The 22,127-nt window shown below is 47.4% G+C and overlaps 1 protein-coding gene across 1 annotated transcript; it reads right to left on the bottom strand.

Moving 5' to 3' along the window:
- Positions 1-904: 904 nt before the first annotated feature.
- LOC116273436 lies at positions 905-13,708 on the bottom strand (the record flags this gene model as incomplete). The annotated part of the gene is made up of 3 exons (XM_031662500.1): positions 13,318-13,708; positions 1,808-2,146; positions 905-1,552 (listed from the first exon to the last, which is right to left on the bottom strand). Coding segments are annotated over exons 1-3 (1,378 nt in total), but the record flags the coding sequence as incomplete, so codon positions are not given.
- Between the last annotated feature and the right edge of the window lie 8,419 nt (positions 13,709-22,127).

Below are 22,127 nucleotides of genomic sequence, written 5' to 3'. Positions count from 1 at the left end.
AAAAATGTGCAAAACTTATACTCCCCACACCACAAAAAGTTGACAAGGTTTTAAGAATATCTCAATAACTGGAAAGAGATCTTGTGCTCATGGGTTGTAAGGCTTAATGTGAGATGTCAGTGCTCCCCAAACTGATCTGCAGATTCAGCTCAATCTATTCCAGAATCCCTAATGACTTCTTTCTAGAAACTGACTAGGTGATTCTAAAATTTGTATGGAATAGCAAGGATCCCAGAATAGCTAAATCATCTTGAAAAAGAAGAAAAGTTTCCTGTTTTCAAAGCATCCTACTGTGGGGAAAAGAAAGAGATCAGCCTGTTACTGTGTCTATATAGAAAGAAGTAAACATAAGAGACTCCATTTTGTTCTGTATTTGAGATGCTGTTAATCTGTGACCCTACCCCCAACCTTGTCCTTGCAAGAGACATGTGTTGCGGTGACTCAAGGTTTAATGGATTTTGGGCTGTGCAGGATGTATCTTTGTTAAACAAATGCCTGAAGGTAGCTTGCTGGTTAAAAGTTATCACCATTCTCTTAATCTCAACTACCCAGAGACACGTACACGGCCAAAGGTCGCAGGGACCTCTGCCTAGGAAAGCTAGGTATTGTCCAAGGTTTATCCCCATGTGATAGGATGAAACAATGTTGCTAAAAAGTTTATCTCAAGGCACAGGATTTTCCTTTGAACTTATTCATATCACAGAGGTTTTTGTTCTTATGTCTTACTGCTAATTTCCTCCCTAAAAATGATCCTATTGTCCTGCCACTCCCTTATCTTTAAGATGGTAAAGATAATTATCAATAAATACTAAGGGAACTCAGAGACCGGTGCCGGCGTGGGTCCTCTGTAAGCTGAGCGCCAGTCCCCTGGGCCCCCGCTTTTCTTTCTCTATACTTTGTCTCTGTGTCTTATTTCTTTTCTCAAGTCTCTCGTTCCACCTTACGAGAAACACCCACAGGTGTGGAGGGGCAGGCCACCCCTTCATCTGGCGCCCAACGTGGGGCTCCTTGGCGAAGGAGATCCTGGCGATGGAGTGGGATGCGATGCACAGCTCCTGCCCGTTCACCTCACCCTCCTCCACCTCTACCACACCTGTGTTCTGGGCGCTGACAAAGGCCACCTTGTTGGTGTCGGGCTTGAGGCGGATGAAGCCACACTCTCTGTGCATCGGCTTGCGCGTGTCCGGGTGGAAGGAGTTGAACGAGAAGTTCAGCATGGGCTGGCCCACATGGGAGATGTGCACCTCTTCCAGGTACTGGAAAGGCTGCAGTGTGGGGTAGGTTCCAGCTCCAGGTGGGTCCGACAGCCAGGTGTCCAGCATCCAGGACAGTGGCTCCACCACTGGGTTCATCTTGGGGGGCTCGCGGCTGGGCGACAGCAGGCCACTCGGGTAGGGGACGCTCACTCTCCTCAGCTCGTCCAGCTTCTCCTGTAGCTTCCGCACCTGGCTGTCGGAGCGGCTGACCCTCTGCCGCAGGCTCTTCAGCTCACCGTTCTTCTTCTCCACCTGCTCCCGCAGGCAGCACACCTGGCTCTTGTTCTGTAGCTCCTCTGCCGGTGGCGGCGCTCGAGTGTCCCCTCACACCCCCTGTGGCCTTGCTGGCATCTTTCCCTCTGGAGTGCGGCCATGGCCTCCAGCCCCCCCTCTTCTTCTCAGTGGTGGAAGGTGGATGGCTTTGCTTGTGGGCTTCGGCGGCGTGCTGGTCCTCAGCCTCTTGGGCTTTGTCTTTGGTGAAATGCTCACTAAATGAATACTTAATGGGAGTCAGTTATCCCTCTGAACAGCTTTTAACCATTGGATTAGACGTTTTGAGTCCTTTGGGGGTGTGGAAGGAGGCGGCGCTTCTCCTTGCCACTTGCTGCGATTGGAGCAGTTCACGGCCACACAGCAGATCACCATTGTGGGCCTTGGCCAGCAGCGCCGCCAGGCCCTGGCCCTCGCGCCGCGCCAGCCCTTGGACGCCCGAGGGAGAACACGGCTGGCTCGGGAGATGGAGCCACGGCCCGCGTCCCGGCCCGTGCGGCAGATGGAGAGCGCCCGCCCGCAGGCCGCCCCGCTTGCTTCCGCCGTCCCTGTGGCCGGGTTGAGCGTCTTCCGAGACCAGCGAGCGCCGACCCCCTCATAGCCTCCCTGCCACTCCTTATCTTTAAGATGGTAAAGATAATTATCAGCCATCTGCCAAAGGGAACTCAGGGCCGGTGCATCGGTCCTCCTGTGGCTGAAGCGAAGATTCCTAGACCCCGCCTTTCTCTATACTTTGTCTCTGTGTCTTATTTCTTTTCTCAGTGCAGACCACGCTAAAGCACCCACAGGTGTGGAGGGGCTGAGCCACCCCTTCATCTGGACCCCAGCGTGGAAGCTTTTTCTCTAAGGTGAAGATGCGCTGGAAGCGTGGTCATTTGAGGACAAGTCAGCGAGGGCTCGGAAATCATTACAGTCAGCCTTGCGGTGGCAATGGCCTCAGGAAGAACCTAGGGTAACAATGGGGCAAACTAAAGTAAATATGCCTCTTATAAGCAGCTTTATTAAAATTCTCTTAAAAAGAGATTAAAGTCTCTACCAAAAATCTAATTGCAGCTATTTCAAACAATAGAGCAGTTTGTCCATGGTTTCCGGAACAGGGAACTTTAGATCTAAAAAGATTGGGAAAAAATTGGCAAAAGAATTAAAACAAGCAAGTAGGAAGGTAAAATCATTCCGGCTCACAGTATGGAATGATTAGGTCGTAATAAAGTAGCTTTTAGAACCGTTTGCAAACAGAAGAAGATAAGCGTTCCAATTTCTGATGTCCCTAAAAGCAATGCAGTAGATTGTGAAAAAGAGGCAGGATAGAATCCCGGAAAGAAAGGAAAGTTCACACTGTGAATGGTATCAGAGCGGCTATGGCTCGGTCCAGCATAAATATTGATATGTCAATTACAAGAGGTAGTATATCCTGAAACGTTAAAATTAGAAGAAAAGAATCCAGAATTAGTAAGCCATCAGAGTCTAAGCCACGATGGCCAACTGCTCTTCCAGCAGCTCAGATGCCTGTAACTTTATAACCTCAAATGCAGGTTAAACAAGTACAAGCGCCAAAGAAGATCAAATGAGAAAAGACAGAGTCTCTGCCATGGCAATGCCAATCCAAATGCAGTGTCCACAATATCAGCGGTGAAGATAAGACCAACCGCCAGTAGCCTATCAATACTGGCCGCCAGCTGAACTACAGTATCAGCAGCCACCAGAAAATCCCGTATGGACATGTGGGAACATTTCCAGTGCCACAGGGCAGGGCCGCCATATCCTCAACCGCCCACCATGAGACTTAATTTTCCTGAGTACCGCCTAGTACACAGGGTAGTGCGTTACATAAAATTATTGATAAAGGCAAGAAAACAAAGGAGATATTGAGGCGTGGCAATTCCCAATATTCAAACAAGACCACCTGGAAGGGGCCCAGGAGAGCTTCCCGTAGCTGAAAGCCAGATATAAGTCCTTTTCTATAAAAATGCTAAAAAGAAATGAAAGAAGAGTAAACAGTATGGACCCTCTCCTTACATGAGGACATTATTAAGACTCTATTGCTCATGGACATAGACTCATTCCTTATGATTGGGAGATTCTGGCAAATCCTCACTCTCACCCTCTCAATTTTACAATTTAAGACTTGAGTGGATTGATGGGAGGGCACAAGTACAGGTCCGAAGAAATGGGACTGCCAGTCCTCAATTAACAGGTGAATCCAACTATTAGGAATAGGTCAAGGAGGTGGAGCACTATTTGACCAACAAGTAATAATGCCAAATAGGGCCATTGAGCAAATTAGGGCTATCTGCCTTAGGGGCCTGGGAGAAAATCAAGACCCAGGAACCATACCCCTCCTTTAATACAATAAGACAAGGCTCTAAGAGCCCTACCCTGATTTTTGTAGCAAGACTTCAAGATGCTGCTCAAAAGTCAATTAGGATGAGAATGCCGTAAAAGGTCATAGTGGAGTTGATGGCGTATGAAAACATAATCCCTGATTGTCAATCAGCCATTAAGCTGCCATTAAAAGGAAGGTTCCACTTGGGATCAGATGTAATCTCAGAGTACGTTAAAGCCTGCGATGGAATTGGAGGAGCTATGCATAAAGCTATGCTTGGCTCAAGCAATCACAGGAGTTGCTTTAGGAGACAAGTTAGAACATTTGGGGAGATGTTATAGTTGTGGTCAAATTGGTCATCTAAAAAAGAATTGCCTAGTCTCAAATAAACAAAAAGTAACTACTCAAGCTACACAAGAACAGATAAAGAGCCACCTGGCCTATGTCCAAGATGTAAAAGGGGAAAACATTGGGGTGATCAATGTCGTTCTAATTTGATAAAATGGGCAACCACTGGCCGAGGAAGCCGGAGGAGGGGCCAGCCTCAGGCCCGCAACAAACTGGGGCATTAAATTCAGCCCTTGTTCCTCAGGGTTTCAGGAACAACAACCCCCACTGCCACAGTGTCTCAGGGAATGGCCAATTATGCAATACAGCAATTATCCCCGCCTGGCAGCAGTGCAGCAATGGGTTATTGCACCATACAAGCAGTCTCTCTGCTTCCAGAGCCTCCACAAAAATCCCCACAGGGGTATGGCCCTGCAGGGGACTGTGAGGCTAATCTCAGTCAAGTGCATCAGTCCATTAATTCAAAGACTATCTTATATGCGTCTCAATGCTGTCAAATCTGTATATTAAAGTTGGAAACAATTGAGATAAAAGAACCAGGAGGGTTCGGAAGCACTGATCAGACAGGAAAGGCTGCATATTGGGCAAATCTGGTCTCTGGTAGACCTTGTGGTAAAGGCCATTATTCAAAGGAAAACAGTTTGAAGGGTTGGTAGACACTGGAGCTGATATCTCTCTGTCATTGCTTTAAATCAGTGGCCAAAAATTGGCTAGAAGCAAAAGAGCTGTTACAAGACTTGTGTGAAGCACAGCTTCAGAAGTACGAAAGTACAATGATTTTTACATTGTTTAGGACCAGATAATCCAAGAAAGTACTGTTCAGCCAATGGTGCTAATTCCTGTTAATCTATGGGGTCGAGATTTATTACAGCAATGGGAGGTCTTGGAAATCATTATGCCGCTCAGTATTCCAGCCCTACGAGTCAAAAATCATGACTAAGATGGGATATATAGGAAAGGGGTTAGGAAAAATGCAAATGGCATTAAAGTCCCAATTGAGACTAAGAAAAATCAAGAAAAGAAAGAATAGGGTATCCTTTTTAGGAAGAGCGCTGTAGAGCCTCCTAAAGCCCATTCCATTAACTTGGAAACAGAAAAACGGTATGGGTAAATCAGTGGCGCTCACGGAGCAAAACTGGAGGCTTTACATTCATTAACGAGGAACAATTAAAAAAGGACATATTGAGCCTTCATTTCTCACCCTGGAATTCTCCTGTATTTGTAATTCAGAAAAAATCAGGCAAATGGCGTATGTTAATGGACTTAAAAGGCGTAAATGCTGTAATTCAACCCATGGGGCCTCTTCGAGCGGATTGCCCTCTCCGGCCATGATCCCAAAAGACTGGCCTTTAATTATAATTGATCTTAGGATTGCTTTTTTTACCATTCCTCTGGCAGAAACTAGATTGTGAGAAAAATTTGCCTTTACTATACCAGCCATAAATAATAAAGAACCAGCCACCAGGTTTCAGTGGAAAGTACTACCTCAGGAATGCTTAATAGTCAACTATTTGTCAAACTTTCGTAGGTCAAGTCCTTCCAACCAGTTAGAGACAAATTTTTCAATTGTTATATCATTCACTATATTGATGATATTTTGTGTGCTGCAGAAACAAGAGAAAAATTAATTGTTGTTACACATTTCTGCAAGCAGAGGTTGCCAACGCAGGACTAACAATAGCATCTGATAAGATCAAACCTCTGCTCCTTTTCATTATTTAGGGATGCAGATGAGAAAATAGAAAGAATTAAATACAAAATAGAAATAAGAAAGATACATTAAAAACATTAAATGACTTTCAAAATTGTTGAAGCGATAGTGGATTACAAGTAACTCTAGAGCATTCCTACTTATGCCATGTCAAATTTGTTCTCTATCTAAGAGGGAGATCCAGACTTAAATAGTAAAAGAATATTAACCTCAGAGGCAACAAAAAAGAAATTAAATTAGTGGAAGAAAAAATTCAGTCAGAAGCATAATGAAACAGAATAGATCCTTTAGCCCCTCCAACTTTTGATTTTTGCTACCTGTACATTCTCCAACAAGGCATCATTATTCAAAACACTTTGATCTTGTGGAGTGGTCATTTCTTCCTCACGAGAATGCAGTTAAGACTTTTACATTGTACTTGGATCAAATAGCTACATTAATTGGTCAGGCAAGATACGAATAATAAAATTGTGTGGTAATGACCCAGACAAAATAGTTGTTCCTTTAACCAAGGAACAGAAGTTAGGCAAGCCTTTATGTGAATTCTGGTGCATAGATTGGCGCTGCTGATTTTGTGGGAGTTATTGATAATCATTACCCAAAACAAAATCTTCCAGTTTTTAAAACTGATACTTAGTTTTACTACAAAAATTACCAGACATGAGCCTTTGAAAATGCTCTGACGAGTATTTACTGATGGTTCCAGCAATGGAAAGAAGCAGCACACAGGACCAAAGGGCGAGTAATCAAAACTCAATATCAATCCAGCTCAAAGAGCAGAGCTGGTTGCAGTAGTCATTACAGTGTTACAAGATTTTAATCAACCCAATATTATATCAGGTCTGCATATGTAGTACAGGCTACAAGGGATGTTGAGACAGCTCTAATTAAATATACTTGTGATCAGTTAAACCAGTTGTTCCAGTTTATTACAACAAACTGTAAAGAAAAGAATTTCCCATTTTATATTACTCATATTACACGCTAATTTACCAGGACCTTTAACTATATGAAATGAACAAGCTGACTTACTGGTATCCCTCTGCATTCATAAAAGCACAAAGAACTTCATGCTTTGACTCATGTAGAAATGCAGCAGGGTTAAAAAACAAATTTGATGTCACATGGAAACAGGCAAAAGATATTGTACAACATTGCCAGTGTCAGAGTATTACACCTGCCCACTCAAGAGGCAGGAGTTAATCAGAGGAGTCCTGTGTCCTAATGCATTATGGCAAATGGATGTTGCCCATGTACCTTCGTTGGAAAGAATTATCATATGTTCATGTAACAGTTGATACTTATTCACATTCATATGGGCAACATGTAAGACAGGAGAAAGTGCTTACATGTTAAAACATTTATTATCTTGTTTTTGCTGTAATGGGGTTCAGAAAAATTAAAACTGACAATGGACCAGGTTATTGTGAAGTAAAGCTTTCCAAAATTCTTAAATCAGTGAATATTACATACAACAGGAATTCCTTATAATTCCCAAAAGGACAGGCCATAGTTGAAGAACTAATAGAACACTCAAAACTCAGTTAGTTAAATAAAAAGGGGAACAGTAGGAGTGTACCCTCCTCAGATGCAACAATCTAGCACTCACCTTTAAATTTTTTAAACATTTATAGAAATCAGACTACTACTTCTGCCAGAACAACATCTACTACAGTGATAAAAGAACAGCCCACATGAAGGAAAACTGATTTGGTGGAAAGACAACAAAAATAAGACATGGGAAATAGGGAAGGTGATAACCTGGGAAGAGGTTTTGCTTAGTGTTTCTGGGGAGAAAATCAGCTTCCTGTTTGGATACCCACTAGACATTTGAAGTTCTACAGTGAACCCATGGGAGATGCAAAAGAAAAGCACCTCCACGGAGACAGAAACACATAATCGAGCACCATTGACTTCGCATGATGAACAAGAGGGTGATATCAGAACAGATGAAGTCACCACGCACCAAGAGGTGGAGCTACCGACCTGGGCTGGTAAAGCTGACACCGTTAGCTGGAAAAAGCTAGCTAGCACAAAGGTGACACAAACCCCAGAAAAAATGCTGCTTACAGCACAATGATTGTATCAACGGTGGTAAGTCTCCCCGTGCCTGCAGGGCAGCGGCAGCTAATTATACCTACTGGGCCTGTGTGCCTTTCCGTATAGTGGGGCAGTCATGGATGGACAATCCCTATTGAAGTATATGTTAATAATGGTGTGTGGGTACCTGGTCCCACAGATGATGATTACCCTGCCAAACCCGGAGGAAGAAGGAATGATGATAAATATTTCCATTGGGTATCGTTATCCTCCTATTTGCCTAGGGAGAGCACCAGGATGTTTAATGCCTGCTATTCAAAATTGGTTGGTAGAAGTACCTACTGTCAGTTCCACCAGTAGATTCACTTATCACATGGTAAGCAGAATGTCCACTCAAACCTGAGTAAAACTATTTACAAGACTTTCTTATCAAAGATCATTAAAAATTTAGGTAAAGGAAGCCTTGCCCCAAAGAGATTTCAGAGAATCAAAGATTTAATTTGGGAAGAATGTGGTGGCCGATAGTGCAGTGATATTACAAACAATACATTTGGAACTGTTATGGGTGGGCACCTAGAGGTCATTTCTACCACAGTGCATAGGACAACCAAACTCAATTCTGTCCCAGTGCACTAGTGAGTCCAACTGTTGATAGTGACTTAACGGAAATTTAGACAAGCAGAAGCACAAAAAGTACAGTCTTTCTACCTTGGATATGGGAGAAAGGGAATCTCTACTCCAAGACCAAAAATGATAAGTCCTGTTTTTGGTCCTGAACATCAGAATTATGGAGACTTACTGTGGCTTCACTACCTTAGAATTTGGTCTGGAAATCAAACTATAGAAACAAGAGATTATAGAAGCCATTTCTCTATCAACCTAAAATTCCAGTCCTAACGAAGTTCCTTTACATAGTTGTGTAAAGCCCCCTTATATGTTAGTCATAGGAAATATAGTTATTAACCAGACTCCCCAAACTATAACTTGTGAAAATTGCAGATTGTTTACTTGCATTGATTCGACTTTTGATTGGCGGCACCGTATTCTTGCTGAGCAAGAGAAGCGTGTGGATCCCTAATGTCATGGACCGACCATGGGAGGCCTCACCATCCATCCATGTACGGCTGAAATATTAAAGGCGTTTTAAATAGATCCAAAAGATTCATTTTACTTTAATTACTGGTGATTATGGGATTAATTGCAGTCACAGCTACAGCCACTGTGGCAAGGTTGCATTGCACTCTTCTGTTCAGACAGTAAGCTTTGTTTGACAATTGGCAAAAGAATTCCCACAAGGTTGTGGAATTCACAATCTAGTATCTAGGAATCCAAAAATTGGCAAATCAAATTAATGATCTTAGACAAACTGTCATTTGGATGGGAGATAGACTCATGAGCTTGGAACATGTTTGGTGTGACTGGAATGATGGTGTGCATGCAGTTTTACTGTGGAGTGCAACATGGGTGGGACAGGCATATAGGAAGAACATCTCTTGAACCATTTCTAGTAAAAGAACTGGAAATTTTGACCTCTCAAGATACGCCAATATGGCTGAATTTCCAGAGGCATTCAGTCAAGTAACAAAAAATCTTTTATGGATGGCTTGACAGTTGAAGTGAAACCTCTGCAGTAAGGCTAGGGATATGTATCTCATTTTGTTAATCGGCATTTTGACCATACTGGTTCATTGAAGAATCTCAAATAAAATGAAGAAACCAGACAAACACTTCATGCCATGGCTGACCCTCTGAAGAAGAAAAGGGAGGAGAATTAGCAGTCAGGGTTGCCCAAGGCGCGAGGACTAAATGGCTTTCCGTGAAAAACCCTCAAAATGAAGGAACACAACAGGACTACCTACATTAATTCATACTCCAGGCCTTTTATGACTACCTCCATACTGCAATCTCACCATTCCTCCATCTTCTTTAGCTGAGGCCTATGCCTCAGGGACCTCGATAATTCACATAACTCTACCATTGTTTGTAGACATATGTTTCAATTCAAGCCGCAACAGAGAATCTGGGCATCTTGAAGAAAGGGGCTAAGATAACAACAATGTTCGAAGAGACAAGGAGAGCAACAACCGAACTAGCAGCCAGTGAGCGGATGGAGACAGAACCATATTTCTTCTCTTTTCTTGTATGCAAATAGAATATCGCTGGTCTTTTTTCTCAGCAAGGAACATCCCTGAGAAAGAGAGAATGTGCTCTGGTAGGCCTATAAATGACCCCCTTGGGCCTGCGCCTTTCATGAGTTGAAGCAGGATGAAGCCCGGCCTCCTGTAAGCCAGGCTTAGAGACTGAAATTCCCACCTAATAAATTTTTGGTCAGACGGGTTGTCTGCTCTCAAACCCTGTTTTCTGATAAGATGTTATCAATATTGCTTAGCGATGCCGAAATTTCATTTAAGATTTTAATTTTAGCATGCATCCCTGTGATCTCATCCTACCTCTACTTGCTTTGTGATATTCTATTACTTTGTGAAATTATGTAATCTCGGTCATGATGACAATGGCGGTTTTGTTGAAAAGAAAGGAAATGTGGGGAAAAGAAAGAATCAGCCTGTTACTGTGTCTATATAGAAAAGTAGACATAGAGACTCCATTGTGTTCCATCGAGATGCTGTTAATCTGTGACCCTACCCCCAACCTTGTCCTTCAAGAGACATGTGTTGGGTAGCTCAAAGAGTTTAATGGATTTTGGGCTGTGCAGGATGTGTCTTTGTTAAACAATGCCACGAAGGTAGCTTGCTGGTTAAAGTTATCTGCTATAATTTCCAACTACAGAGACGTGCACGGTAAAGGTCATGGGGACCTCTGCCTAGGAAAGCTAGGTATTGTCCAAGGTTTATCCCCATGTGATAGGATGTGAAGCAATGTTGCCAAAGTTTATCTCAAGGCACAGGATTTTCCTTTGAACTTATTCATATCACAGAGGTTTTGTTCTTATGTCTTACTGCTAATTTCACTCTAAAATGATCCTGTGTCCCTGCCCTCCCCTGTCTTTTAAGATGGTAGAATGGTATCAATAAATGCTAAAAGAGACTCAGAGGCAGGTGCAGTGATGGGTCCTCTGTAAGCTGGCCTTGATCCCTGAACCCGGCACTTTCTTTATGCTTTGTCCTCTGTATGCTTATTTCTTTTCTCAAGTCTCTGGATTTCACCTTAAGAAAGCACCACAGGTGTGGAGGGGCAGAGCCACCTTCATACTCTCATGTGATAAAGATTATTAATTAGAAAAATTAAATACTGCATCTTTAAAATCTTGCACATTCCAGAAAACTAATTTCTGGTAAAGGCCCTTCCCATTTTAATGACCTTTTATCTTAACTAAAGCTTCAGTGTTGGAAACCTTTTCTTTATACATGTTCAAAAATAACTATAATACAATTATGGTTTAAATTCCCCTTAAGAAACTCTTAAACAAAAGGGCTTCTTTTCCTCACAGAATCCTCACAAGCCTTCACAATATAGCAAGAAATTCACACTATAGTTAAATCCCATTACATGCCTACGAATTGGTGAAACTTAAAAGCCTAATATTACCAGGAGCTCTCATACACTGCTACAGAGTACAAAATTAGGAACAGACTTTGGAAAAAACACTTGGCATTCTTTAGAAAAGCTGAAAAGGTAGGAGTGGTGGCTCACCTGTAATCAGCACTGGGAAGCCGGTGAGTGGATCACCCTGAGGTCAAGAGTTCGAGACCAACCTGGCCAATATGGTGAAACCAGTCTACTAAAAATACAAAATTAGCCAGGCATTGTGGCGGATGCCTATAGCCCAGATAGGAGGCTGAGGCAGAGGCTCGTTGAACCGGGCGAGGAGGTTGCAGTGGGCGAGATCACACCACACTACACCTCCCAGCCTGGGGCGTCAAAATCTAGAATACTGGAAATCCGTTCACCTCTTGGTCTGTACATCCTCCACACCTTACACTGCTGCACCAGCACTCCGCAGGACAAGATTGTCAGCCACAGGCTCTGACAGTCCCAAACTCAACTCACCTGGAGGTAGCGTGTGAATGGATAAACTAAGGACTAATCATTCAATTAAAAAAAAACTTACCAATAAAAGCCCAACCACCACAACTGCATGTAACAAAGATGCAAGGTCACATAATGATAGGCTCTAAAAGATACCACCGCGATACAGTATTATCCCTAAGCAGGTATTATTCAAACAGGTAACAAGATACTATAGAATGCATAGAGATGGTAAAATATTTTTTTTTAAAAAGCAAGGACATTTCTCTATGTCTGACAGTGTAATCTAGAGGGAGGGAGAGGGTTATGAGGTTAAATCTCTGGCTTGGTCATGCGGACACTTTTGTTTGTTTGTTTGTTTTGAGACAAAGTCTTGCTCTGTTGCCCAGGCTACAGAGCGCGGTGAACAGTCTGGGCCTCACTGCAACCTCCCACCTCCCTGGGTTCAAGCAATTCTCCTGCCTCAACACTCCTGAGTGGCTGGGGGCGACAGTGCTCACCACCATGGCAATTTTTGTATTTTTAGTAGTTTATTTTAGTAGTATTTTTACTACTTTATTTTTAGTAGTTTATTTTTTAGTAGTATTTTTTATTTTTAGGCGGGGTTTCACCATGTTGTGGCCAGGCTGGTCTTAAACTCCTGACCTCAAGCGGTCAGCCGCCCAGCCTCTCAACATGCTGCGGTTGCGATTGTGAGCCGCAACCTACTTATTTTCTAATTATTCTCACCTGGATGAGATGACACACCTGTAAACCCAGCAATGAGGAGGCTGAGGGAGGGTATTCTCAAATTGTACTATATATGCCTTACCGGGCTTTTCTACATTAATATATCCCACAAAAATATTTTAGAATATATACGGGGAAAAAAAACACCTATTCAGTCACTGGCAATATTAGGAAAGATATACTATAGTCAACATTTACTTACTGATTTAGCAAATTCCAAATTATAGGACCAAGAGACGCATTTTAAGAGAGAAGTTACTTATCAGCAAGGACATGATAGGAAACCCTGAGCAGTAAGACCAGGGACTCCCCAGGCTTTCAGTAACCTGCTGCCAAACTCACGCCACGGACGCCCCGTGTCTCCCCCGGCCTGGGCCGGCAGCGCTGAACTGTCACATTAAATACGGGCTCGTGGATTGCCATGAACACTAAACCGCTTCGTCATTTTTTTCCCCCATAAACTGAGTCATTAAAAAACCAAAACAGTTAAATTCCGGGAGGCTTCAGTTCTCTGAACACAGCCGGACTTTAAGAGTGGGCTGTAGGCGCCTCGGGTCTCTTAAGGACTCGGCCTCCAACAAAAATGAACTAGGAGCAAAGATATCAGCGAGAACCACAACTGCCGGCCCCATTACCACCCCATTAAAGCCCACGCCAATGGAGGGGCCCCGCCCGGGAAGGCGCCACGGGCAGGCCCGGCCCCAGTCCGGGAGGAGGCGGGAGCTCAGGATGCCTCCGGCCTCGAGCCTCCCGGATGCGTGAGCCCAAGGAAAGCCCGGCAGACGCTCGGGGTGCGCGGCGCGCCCACAGTGCGGGGCGATCTCCGGCCGCCCTGGACCTTCCTCCCGGGAGCCAACGCCGAGCACCCACAGCCGCCCAAGGCAGCGTCTCGCGCCGGCCGCTCAGCGGCCTCAGCCACCTCCAGCCCGCCCGCCGCAGCACCACCACGGCGCACTTGACCAGCGCGGGGCCAGGGACCCCAATTAACACGACGTAGGGCGCGAGGCCCGGGGCTTGCTGTGACGGCCCCCTCCTATTCGTCATCGCGAACGGCAACGTCCTCTGCGATAGGCTGTAGATGAAAGGGCGGGCCTCCACTGCTCTGGGACAGGCGGGAGGGGAGCCGGGGCCACCGAAAGGAGGCGAGCAGGCGAAGCGTGCTCACGGGTAAAGGGGCAGCCGGCTTGCCAAAGTGGATAACCAACAACAGGATGGACAGATGATGGGGGGAAAAGTGGGCAGGGAGAAGTGGGACGTGGCAGGTGAATAGAGTGGGCAATGGTGAAGGGCAGGGGGCTGCGGGTGAAGAGGGGCCTGGAGGGCGATGCTGGGCGGGCTGGAGCAGAGTGAGGGGAGACGAGTGAGGGGTGGCTGCGGGTGAGGGAGTGGAGCCAGTAGGCTGGGATCACAGGTGAGCTGGGCAGCGGGGATGGAACACGGGAGGCGATGGGGTGGAACCGGTGGGGCGGGGCTGCCAAGCGCCGGGAACAGGACACGAGAAGACAAGACCTTGTGGGGGCAGGGCTGGCAGAAGAGGGTGGGGCAGTGATGGACCGGGCTGTTAAGGTGAGGGTAGTGTGTAGCCTGGTCGGGGGGCTGCCAGGCTGGCGGGTGTACCTGATAATCCTCTCTGGCCTTGGTCATGTGGCTCAGGCTGTGCCCAGCAGGGAGAGCCAACCCGATCGGGTGCCGTCTCCACCCTGAGTGAGGCTCCTTCCCCAGCGCGGGTTAAGCAGAGGCTGGGCCCATCGAGGGTGGGGTCTCCGCCTTCCCGCCCTGAGAGCGAGGGCTCCTTTCCCCAGCATGATTTAAAGCACCCAGGTGTGTCCCACCTGTGCAGTGGCTGGTCCCAATGTGCCCTGGAGGGCAAGCCCTGTGTCCTGCCATGGTCCGGGGCGTCTGCTTCCCTTCCTGCAGTAGTTCCTGGGAGGGTCTGTGTGTCCAGGGGCTCAGTCCCTGCCTCAGGGCCACAGGTGAGGGGTCAGATGGCCAGCTTTGGCTGGCCGGATCTTGGTTCTGTGGATCACCAGCTGTGTGGCTCTGGGCAATTCTGTCCTCAGGAGATGGATCCTCACAGCCTCTAGGACCCTGAGGAGAAATTAAATAGGACGACCCCTACGGGCGGCAGCTAAAGCCTGGGAGCCAGTCCCATGTCTCCACCAGTTCCTTCCCTCTGTGCTCCTCCACTGTCACATCGCCAGCCTTTATTTCCTTTTCCTTGCTTGGACCCAGGCAGCGAATGCCCCACTGGCATTGGCAGCCCCTTCTCCTAACTCATATCATAAATCACTTCCTGGCCGGACGGCCCTGACCGGCCATTGGCATCAACCAAAACCCCACAAAATAGAACCCAACTTTCCTATTAAGCTGTGCAGAGCTGTCCCAGCCCACTTCCCACAGGCTGTCCTCATTAGCCATGGGATCAGGATCACCTGGGGCTGGGGGTGCCCCTGGCATCCAGTGGGGAGGCGTCAGGGATGTCCCTCAGGTGAGTAGTCCCCTGGCTGGTGGCCGGCAGACTGCAGCACTAGCCTGACTCCCCTGTGGCTTCGGTTCCCCGAAGCCAGCTGTGCTTGCTGCCTCTTAGTCCTCTCAGGCGGGTGCCGTCTCTCCACCTTGCAGCTAATTGCCCAGTGTTCCATCCATTAAAGCTCAAAGCACTGCACTCGGCAGCGCAGCCCAGCCCTACTCTTGGCCTGCAGGTCACCTGTGCCCGCCGTCTGTGACATGTCCTCGCCCAGGCCCATCAGGCGAGGCTCCAGGGTTCAGGCCGGTTCCTGTTTGTGGCTCTGTCCCACCTTCTCTGGACCTGGCACCGTGCCCTGTGCTGACAGAGGTCTTGGGCTGATTGTCCAGCAAAGCAGACAATCTATATGGCTCTAAATGGCTGTGAACAGCTTGATTGGGGTATTTTAAAAATACTTGGATATGTAAACATTTGAGTGTGACACAGGTGGATTTTTGGTAGATAGTGCTTGTTCTTCGGGGAGTAACCGCCGAGCCATCGGGACTGGCCGTTTGCTGGGCAGCTGTTCTACCTGGTTAATTTTGAGCGTTATCGCAGCCTGAGAAGTAGCTCAGCATGTGAAGATCCTGGTTTGAATCTAATCTGCTCCTTAGGAGCTGCACCTTCCTCGTTTCTTCCTTGGTTAGGTAGGAAAGGTATGACACCTCAGAGTTGTGAGACCTGCATCGGTGACGCATTAAAATGCCAAGAACTGCACCCGGAGGTTATTAAAGACTTCGTATTCCAATGCTGCATTTTGAGTACCGGGTAAAACAGCAAAGAAGTTATGACGAATGCAGATGCAGACCCTGGTGAGGTGGGGGCTGATGACCAGGAGAGTGGGTCCACCGACCCTGGAATGAGGGCATGGTCTGTTGAGGCTGAACAAAGTGTGCGTCGTGCGTGTACCATGTGGAGGTCCCTCGTGAAGGGGCTGGAAGGGGTCCATGTGTGGCTGAGCACGTCTTGTCTGTGGTGACATCCGGCAGGAGCAGAGCTTTTCCGGGTGCAGCCTTGCTCTTGTACCACTGACCCTCAGGTCTCTCCAAGTCCACGAGGCTTAAAGCAGGCTTGGGGTTTCCTGACACCTCTGGCCATCTAATTTGCCTGGCAAATATGATTTTTTCTTGGGTGCAAAGATGAAGGAGTGGGTGACTGTGGTGAAAGTGTACTAATTACTGCACTTCTGGGTCAGTGGTGCTTGGTTGAAAGATGCTGTCTGCCCTGGGTGGACGTCTCTGGGAGTGAAGTGATAACAGTGGCTGGATGTGGGGTTGCCAGGAAGATGCCAGCTTTCCTCAGTAACAACACCCTGCTTTGTTTAGGAAGCAAGCGCGCAGCTGAAAATCAATTCTTGCGGCGGAGCAGCTGGTGGTGACACAGGTCAGGTGCTGGGATGCTGATGGGGGAGTCCTGGAGAGAGGTGTTGGGAGGCTTTCCCGACCCACAGCTCCCTGGGCCTGTCACGACCTTCTTGCCCGGCGTGGCCCCTGGAGGAAAGCAGCCGGGGCCGAGGCAGAAGGCAGAGTCCTGGCGTGTGGCGGACGCTGGAGCCAGGCTCCTCTGGGAGAGATGTCACAGACCTGCTGCTGCCCGTAGGGGACCACCCACCTCTCTGAGCCCCATGAATTTTCCTCCGTATGAGCAATCCTGGGCCTGAAGAGAGTGAGGCAGTCAGAGGCTTTTTATTGGAAGGAGGACAAGCTGGAGGAAGAAGGTTTTCCTAAAAGGCACAAGGCACCGATTCTGGGTGGGATAATTCCAGGTGTGGTTGCTGGTGGGTGGAAAACTGTAGCCAGAATAAGTGGAAATGGCCCTTGCCTGTTATTTAACTGATTAAGTTCCTGAGAATGGTCTGAACAGTTCTAGTGAAAGAGAAATATTTTGGACAGGAAGTTTCCTCCCTGCCTCACAAGCAGCGTGACGTGGGCTGTTCCATCCTTCCTGGGTGACAGTGAGAGGGTCTCCAGGCCCTTCCGGCCCTGTGCTGGCATTTCCCAGGGTGTGTGTCCCATCCCGAATAGGCTGGAATGCCTCTGGGTGCAGCTGAGCCTCTTGAAAAGGAAGAGTCATGTGGCGTGTTCTGGGTGAACAGGAAAATGAGGGAGGGACAGGGAGAGGGGCCTGGAGGTGAGGAGGATGGTGAGAGCAACACGGGGACAGGGGCTGAGAGGGAGGTAACACTAGCCCAGGGGCGGAGGTAGCACCCGGGGACAGGGGCAGTGGAGGGATGGAGAGTAACACCACTTCTCAGGTGCCTTTGGGGGATACTGCTGCCCCTCTCACACCCCAGAGTGAAGTCAACAGGATTCTGTCCCGGGAGCCCCAGAGCCTGGCAGCTGGGATTGGCCCAGTATGAACCACCATTCTGGCTCTGCACCCTGGGACGGGCTCCTGGTGTTTCATCCTGTTTTCCCATCTGGATAGTGGAACCCTGAGTGTCCCTGTTAGCTGGCACCATTCCAACCTTCAAAACAAATTGTTTTTATTTGAGACAGGGTCTCAGTCTGTTGCCTGGGCTGGAGGTCTCACTCTTGTTGTTCAGGCTGGGATTGCAGTGGTAATCTCAGCTCACTGCAGCCTCAACATTCCAGGCTCAAGCAAATCCTCCCACCTCAGTCTTCCTCCTGATAGCTTTGACCATGGGGTGTGTACCACCATGCCCATTAATTTTTCTATGTTTTTGTATAGACGGGGATTTCACCATGTTGCCCAGTCTAGTCTCAAACTCCCCGCAACCCATTCCAACCTTTAATTAAAATTGTTTCCTTAATAGAACTGATATAACCCCTAAACTTTTAAAAAGGCAGCTGTGTGATCCAGGTTGGTTGAATAAACTCCAACATTTTTGGAAACAGCATGATGGTTTCTTCCTTAGAAGGAATGATTTGTTGGATCGCATAAACTTTGAAGTGACACCGGATAGTTTTTCGCCCAGCACAATCGGAGCCTTTGGAGCATGGATCCAGTGAAAACGAGGCAGAGTGAAAAGACAGAGAAAGGGATGGAGAGATCAGGGTATCATTGACCTTTCATACACATCTGTGTCTGAAACCTAATTCTTCCTCAGTTCCAGAATTTGGGATCTTTATTTTATTAGATTACTGGCACGGTGGCTCAAGCCTATAATCCCCAAGCACTTTGGGAGGCCAAGGTGGTGGTCACGAGGTCAGCAGATCAAGACCATCCCACCAACATGGAGAAACACCATCTCTACTAAAAAATACAAAAATTAGCTAGCGGTATGGGCGCCTGTAATCCCATACTCAGGAGGTGAGCTGAGTACAGAGAATTGCTTTTGAGCCTGGGGAGGCAGAGCTAGAGTGAGCCGAGGGTCCCACCATTGCACTCCAGCTCTGGGCGACAGAGTGGGACTTCTACCTTAAAACAACATAGAAGAAAACCTGGAAATCATACTAAGTATTTATTTGGAATGAGGACATAAAATTAGTGGATAGCAAATTCTATACCTTCTACAAGGTATAGAAATAAAGATTCCTTTTAATGCTCAAAAGCATCAGTTATGAACTCTTTTTCTCTAGTCTGCAAGCTTTTAGTAGCAGCAGATTGGGAGCGTTTACCATGGATGAAGCAGGTCCCACCAAGATGTTCTCCAAAAGGCATTAGAGTACTCTGCAATGGCAGATCAAGCCCTGCTGAGCCTTGACCCAGAGAGAGAGCATCGTGAAATTGAGCATGGGGTCAGCAGGGTGGTATGAATCTTGGGAGAAGTCACTCATTGGTTGATGAGTGATGTTAGCTGTATTGCAGGCCGGCTCCAGAAACAATCTCTCAGTCAATAGGAATAAATACAGAGCAGTGCTGGTCACACAGGACTCGAGACTCATTCTCCTTGGCTTCACTTTTTGCCCTCCTGCCCCATCACACACACACCTGAACACACTCTCTTAGGCTCCCTCTCCAGGTTCCCAAACCTCCTACATAGACACACAGTGAACATTTTCATATACTTAAGCTTATTTGTCTGGATCCAGAAGGAACTGTAGCATCTCCTGTATCTTAAACCTAGTGAATTTCAGTCATATTCAGAATCATAGTTTTGGAGAAAGAAAATCTCTAGATTTATTTGATCTCAACCACTTAGAAATGAGAACATCCAGGACCAGAGATGTTAAGCAACAAGTGACATGCACCACTGAGACCCACCCAGAGCCCGTCTCCCCGTTCTCTCCCTCTAGTCTGTAGCTCTGGCATGCTGGTGTCTTCTCAATCTGAACCTGGGAAGAGAGGAGCCCCCATCTCTGAAAAAGTAAATGAGCACATCCTGGCCGTTTGGCTGGAGGCTGCTCCCTGGGCTGGCATCTCATCAGTTCTTGCCTGGGAGCGGCTCTGCAGGCACCCGGGAGGGCCAAATTCCCAGAGAACGGCAGAGAGGAGGGTGAGGGAAAGGCAGAGAGGAGCCTCGCTGGGGGCACGTTCCAGACAACGGGGGTCGGCTGCCCCCTGAGGAAGCAGAGTTCCTGATCTGCAGCAGGCTCCAGCAACCCACCGTTGGTGGAAGTGGGCACTGATCCCAGCAGAGGAGTTGAAATTTGGGCCAAGCTTGCAACCTGGGGCCCCAGACATGGTTTAGGCTCCCAGGCCATCGCAGGTGCCTGAAGAGCCTTGTAGTGGATGTGGATGAGGCAAAATGAGTGATGTGTGTGTGTGTGCACGTGGTAAAGGCCCGGTGGTCAGGAAACGTCCAGTGTCCTGGGTGGTGAAGTCAAACCTGGACCAGCTTCCTGGCACACAGAACACACCTAACCATAGGCAGCATTTCCCTCAGTAACAATATGAGAGAGCTGTTATGGGAGAGCTGGTTAGATTTGCATGTGATGTTGTTACACACAGGTCTCCTCAAAGTCCATGGGGCTTTGCATAGCCATAGGGCATCCTCATGGTGTGACTCCAGGTCCCTATGGTGGTTTCCCTTGTACCAGAGGGTGTAGCTAATGGGTCAAGCATGAAGACAAATGGTGTTCCCAACAAAATACCACTCTATGAAGTCATTTGCAGGGTACTCAACAAGGCATGTGAGTTGTTGAGAGCAACAAAGGGGGTCCAGGTACCGGATGTAAGCTAAGCACCTGTCCCATGGTGGCACGTCTCTACCCTGTAGCAGTAAGGAGAGGCTGGTTTAGTGGTGACCTCACCATCAAGGTGGGATTCCTTGGAGTCCCCTGGTTCTGGTGAGGCTGTGGTTTTTCTTGACAGCCCCTTGGGTTGGGGCACTGCGGTCTGAGGTTGTGGCCATCCATGACTCCCAACCCAATAGATTTTTCTAGGAATTTCTACAAGTGTAGACTTCCAGTGTAGACATGGTGGAAACTGTTCTCTCACACACATGCATTTGAATTTCCAGAGAATATTGAAGTGAGTCTGCACTAAGTTGGAGCTGACTCTCCATAAGAGTGTTGACACCATCAGGCTGGAGTAAATATTCTGGGGAAGCTGTGGGTGGGAGTGTAGGTGTAGGTGTGAGAGGAGAGAGGCCTCTAGGAGCAGCAAGGATATTTGCACACAGCTGAGGCTGTCTGGTGGCCCCAGCAGACACAGAGTGTGTGGACCTTGGGCAGGGCCCTGGAACATGGTTTTGACCTGGTAGGGAAGGGCAGTCGTGGAACATAGCGTGTGTGTTATCATGGGGCAGGGCGGAGGCTGCGTGGGGGTGAACTCTGAGGACCCTCCACCTCCCAGCTTCTCAGAGAGCACTGCCCTGTCCCTCCCCTCAGCCCTTTGTCCACCATCTTGAAGGGAAAGTCCTGGTGCTGCCTGTGCCACACAGCGACTCCCAGGCCTGCAGATCCAACTGGGACAGGCAGGAACTCCGAGTCCCTGCCCTTTGTCCCCTTTACCCAGTCACCTCTCACAAGTTTTCTACTGCTGTTGGCATCTGCAGCAATTTTCCAAAAACCTGTGAGGGAATAACTCTCTTGTGCTGTTTAAAATGTGTCCCTAAATCATTGACTCTCCTCACACAGAAAAGGAGGTGACTTGTCTCCTGTTCAATCGACACTGGGTAACATCTTGACCAACTGAATGCACCTGACTTAGTGCCATGCTGTTTTTCTGGGATCAGGCCTGATGAACTGGTATCTTTCACTTCCTCTCTATTGGATGGTGCTATAACCTGAATGTTTTTGTCCTTCTGAAAATCATACGTTAAAATCTTAAATCATTAGTTGATAGTGTAAGAGGAGGAGCTTTTGGGAGGTAAGAAGTCCAGGAGGGCACAGGCTTTATAAGTAGCACTAACGCCCTTACAGAGGATGCCTCGAGAGCTCCTTCTCTGGTGAGAGGGTTCACTAGGTGAGAATACAGTGAAAAGATGCCGTCTATGAATCAGAAAGGCAGTTCTCATGACACCAAATCTCCTGGCACGTTGATTTGGACGTATCAGTCCATGGGAAACACATTTCTGTTTTTATAAGCAGCTTGGTTTACGGCATTATTTTGCTAGCAGCCCACACAGACTATGAACACTGGTGACTTTGGAGCCCAGGCATCATGCTTGGAGGAAACCTGAGCGTTGCACAGGGAGAGGACCTGAGTCCACCTACAAGGACTGGCTAGAGAATGCAAAAACAACCTGCCTCCTGGGGAAAAAAAACCTCTGATTTGCAGTGTTTTTAAATTTCTGTTCTTAAAATTCTCCCAGCTATGGATGATTTAACAATTATTTCACAAAAACTCCTCTCCCATGAGCCAGCATGATCCGACCCTCCGACCCCAGCACGTCACACAGTCCCTTCCTCAGTCTTGCCGGAGCTGTCAGCTGAGCCAGCACTGCCTGCCCCCGTGCAGGAGTGTCTCAGCCCTGAGGTCTTCAGATCCCAGCAGAACCGCTTCTCTGATGCCCCTGGAGGGAGCCAGGCCCCATTTGCAAATGTGTGAGTGAGGACCTGATCATACTGTTTCAATCCTCTAAATTTTGTGGTGGCTTTTTACAAAGCA

This window comes from Papio anubis, unplaced genomic scaffold, assembly GCF_008728515.1.
Source record: "Papio anubis isolate 15944 unplaced genomic scaffold, Panubis1.0 scaffold678, whole genome shotgun sequence".
Taxonomy (NCBI): Eukaryota; Metazoa; Chordata; class Mammalia; order Primates; family Cercopithecidae; genus Papio; species Papio anubis.
The sequence above is the reverse complement of the archived record's forward strand: the minus strand, read 5'-3'. Positions and strand labels throughout refer to the sequence as shown.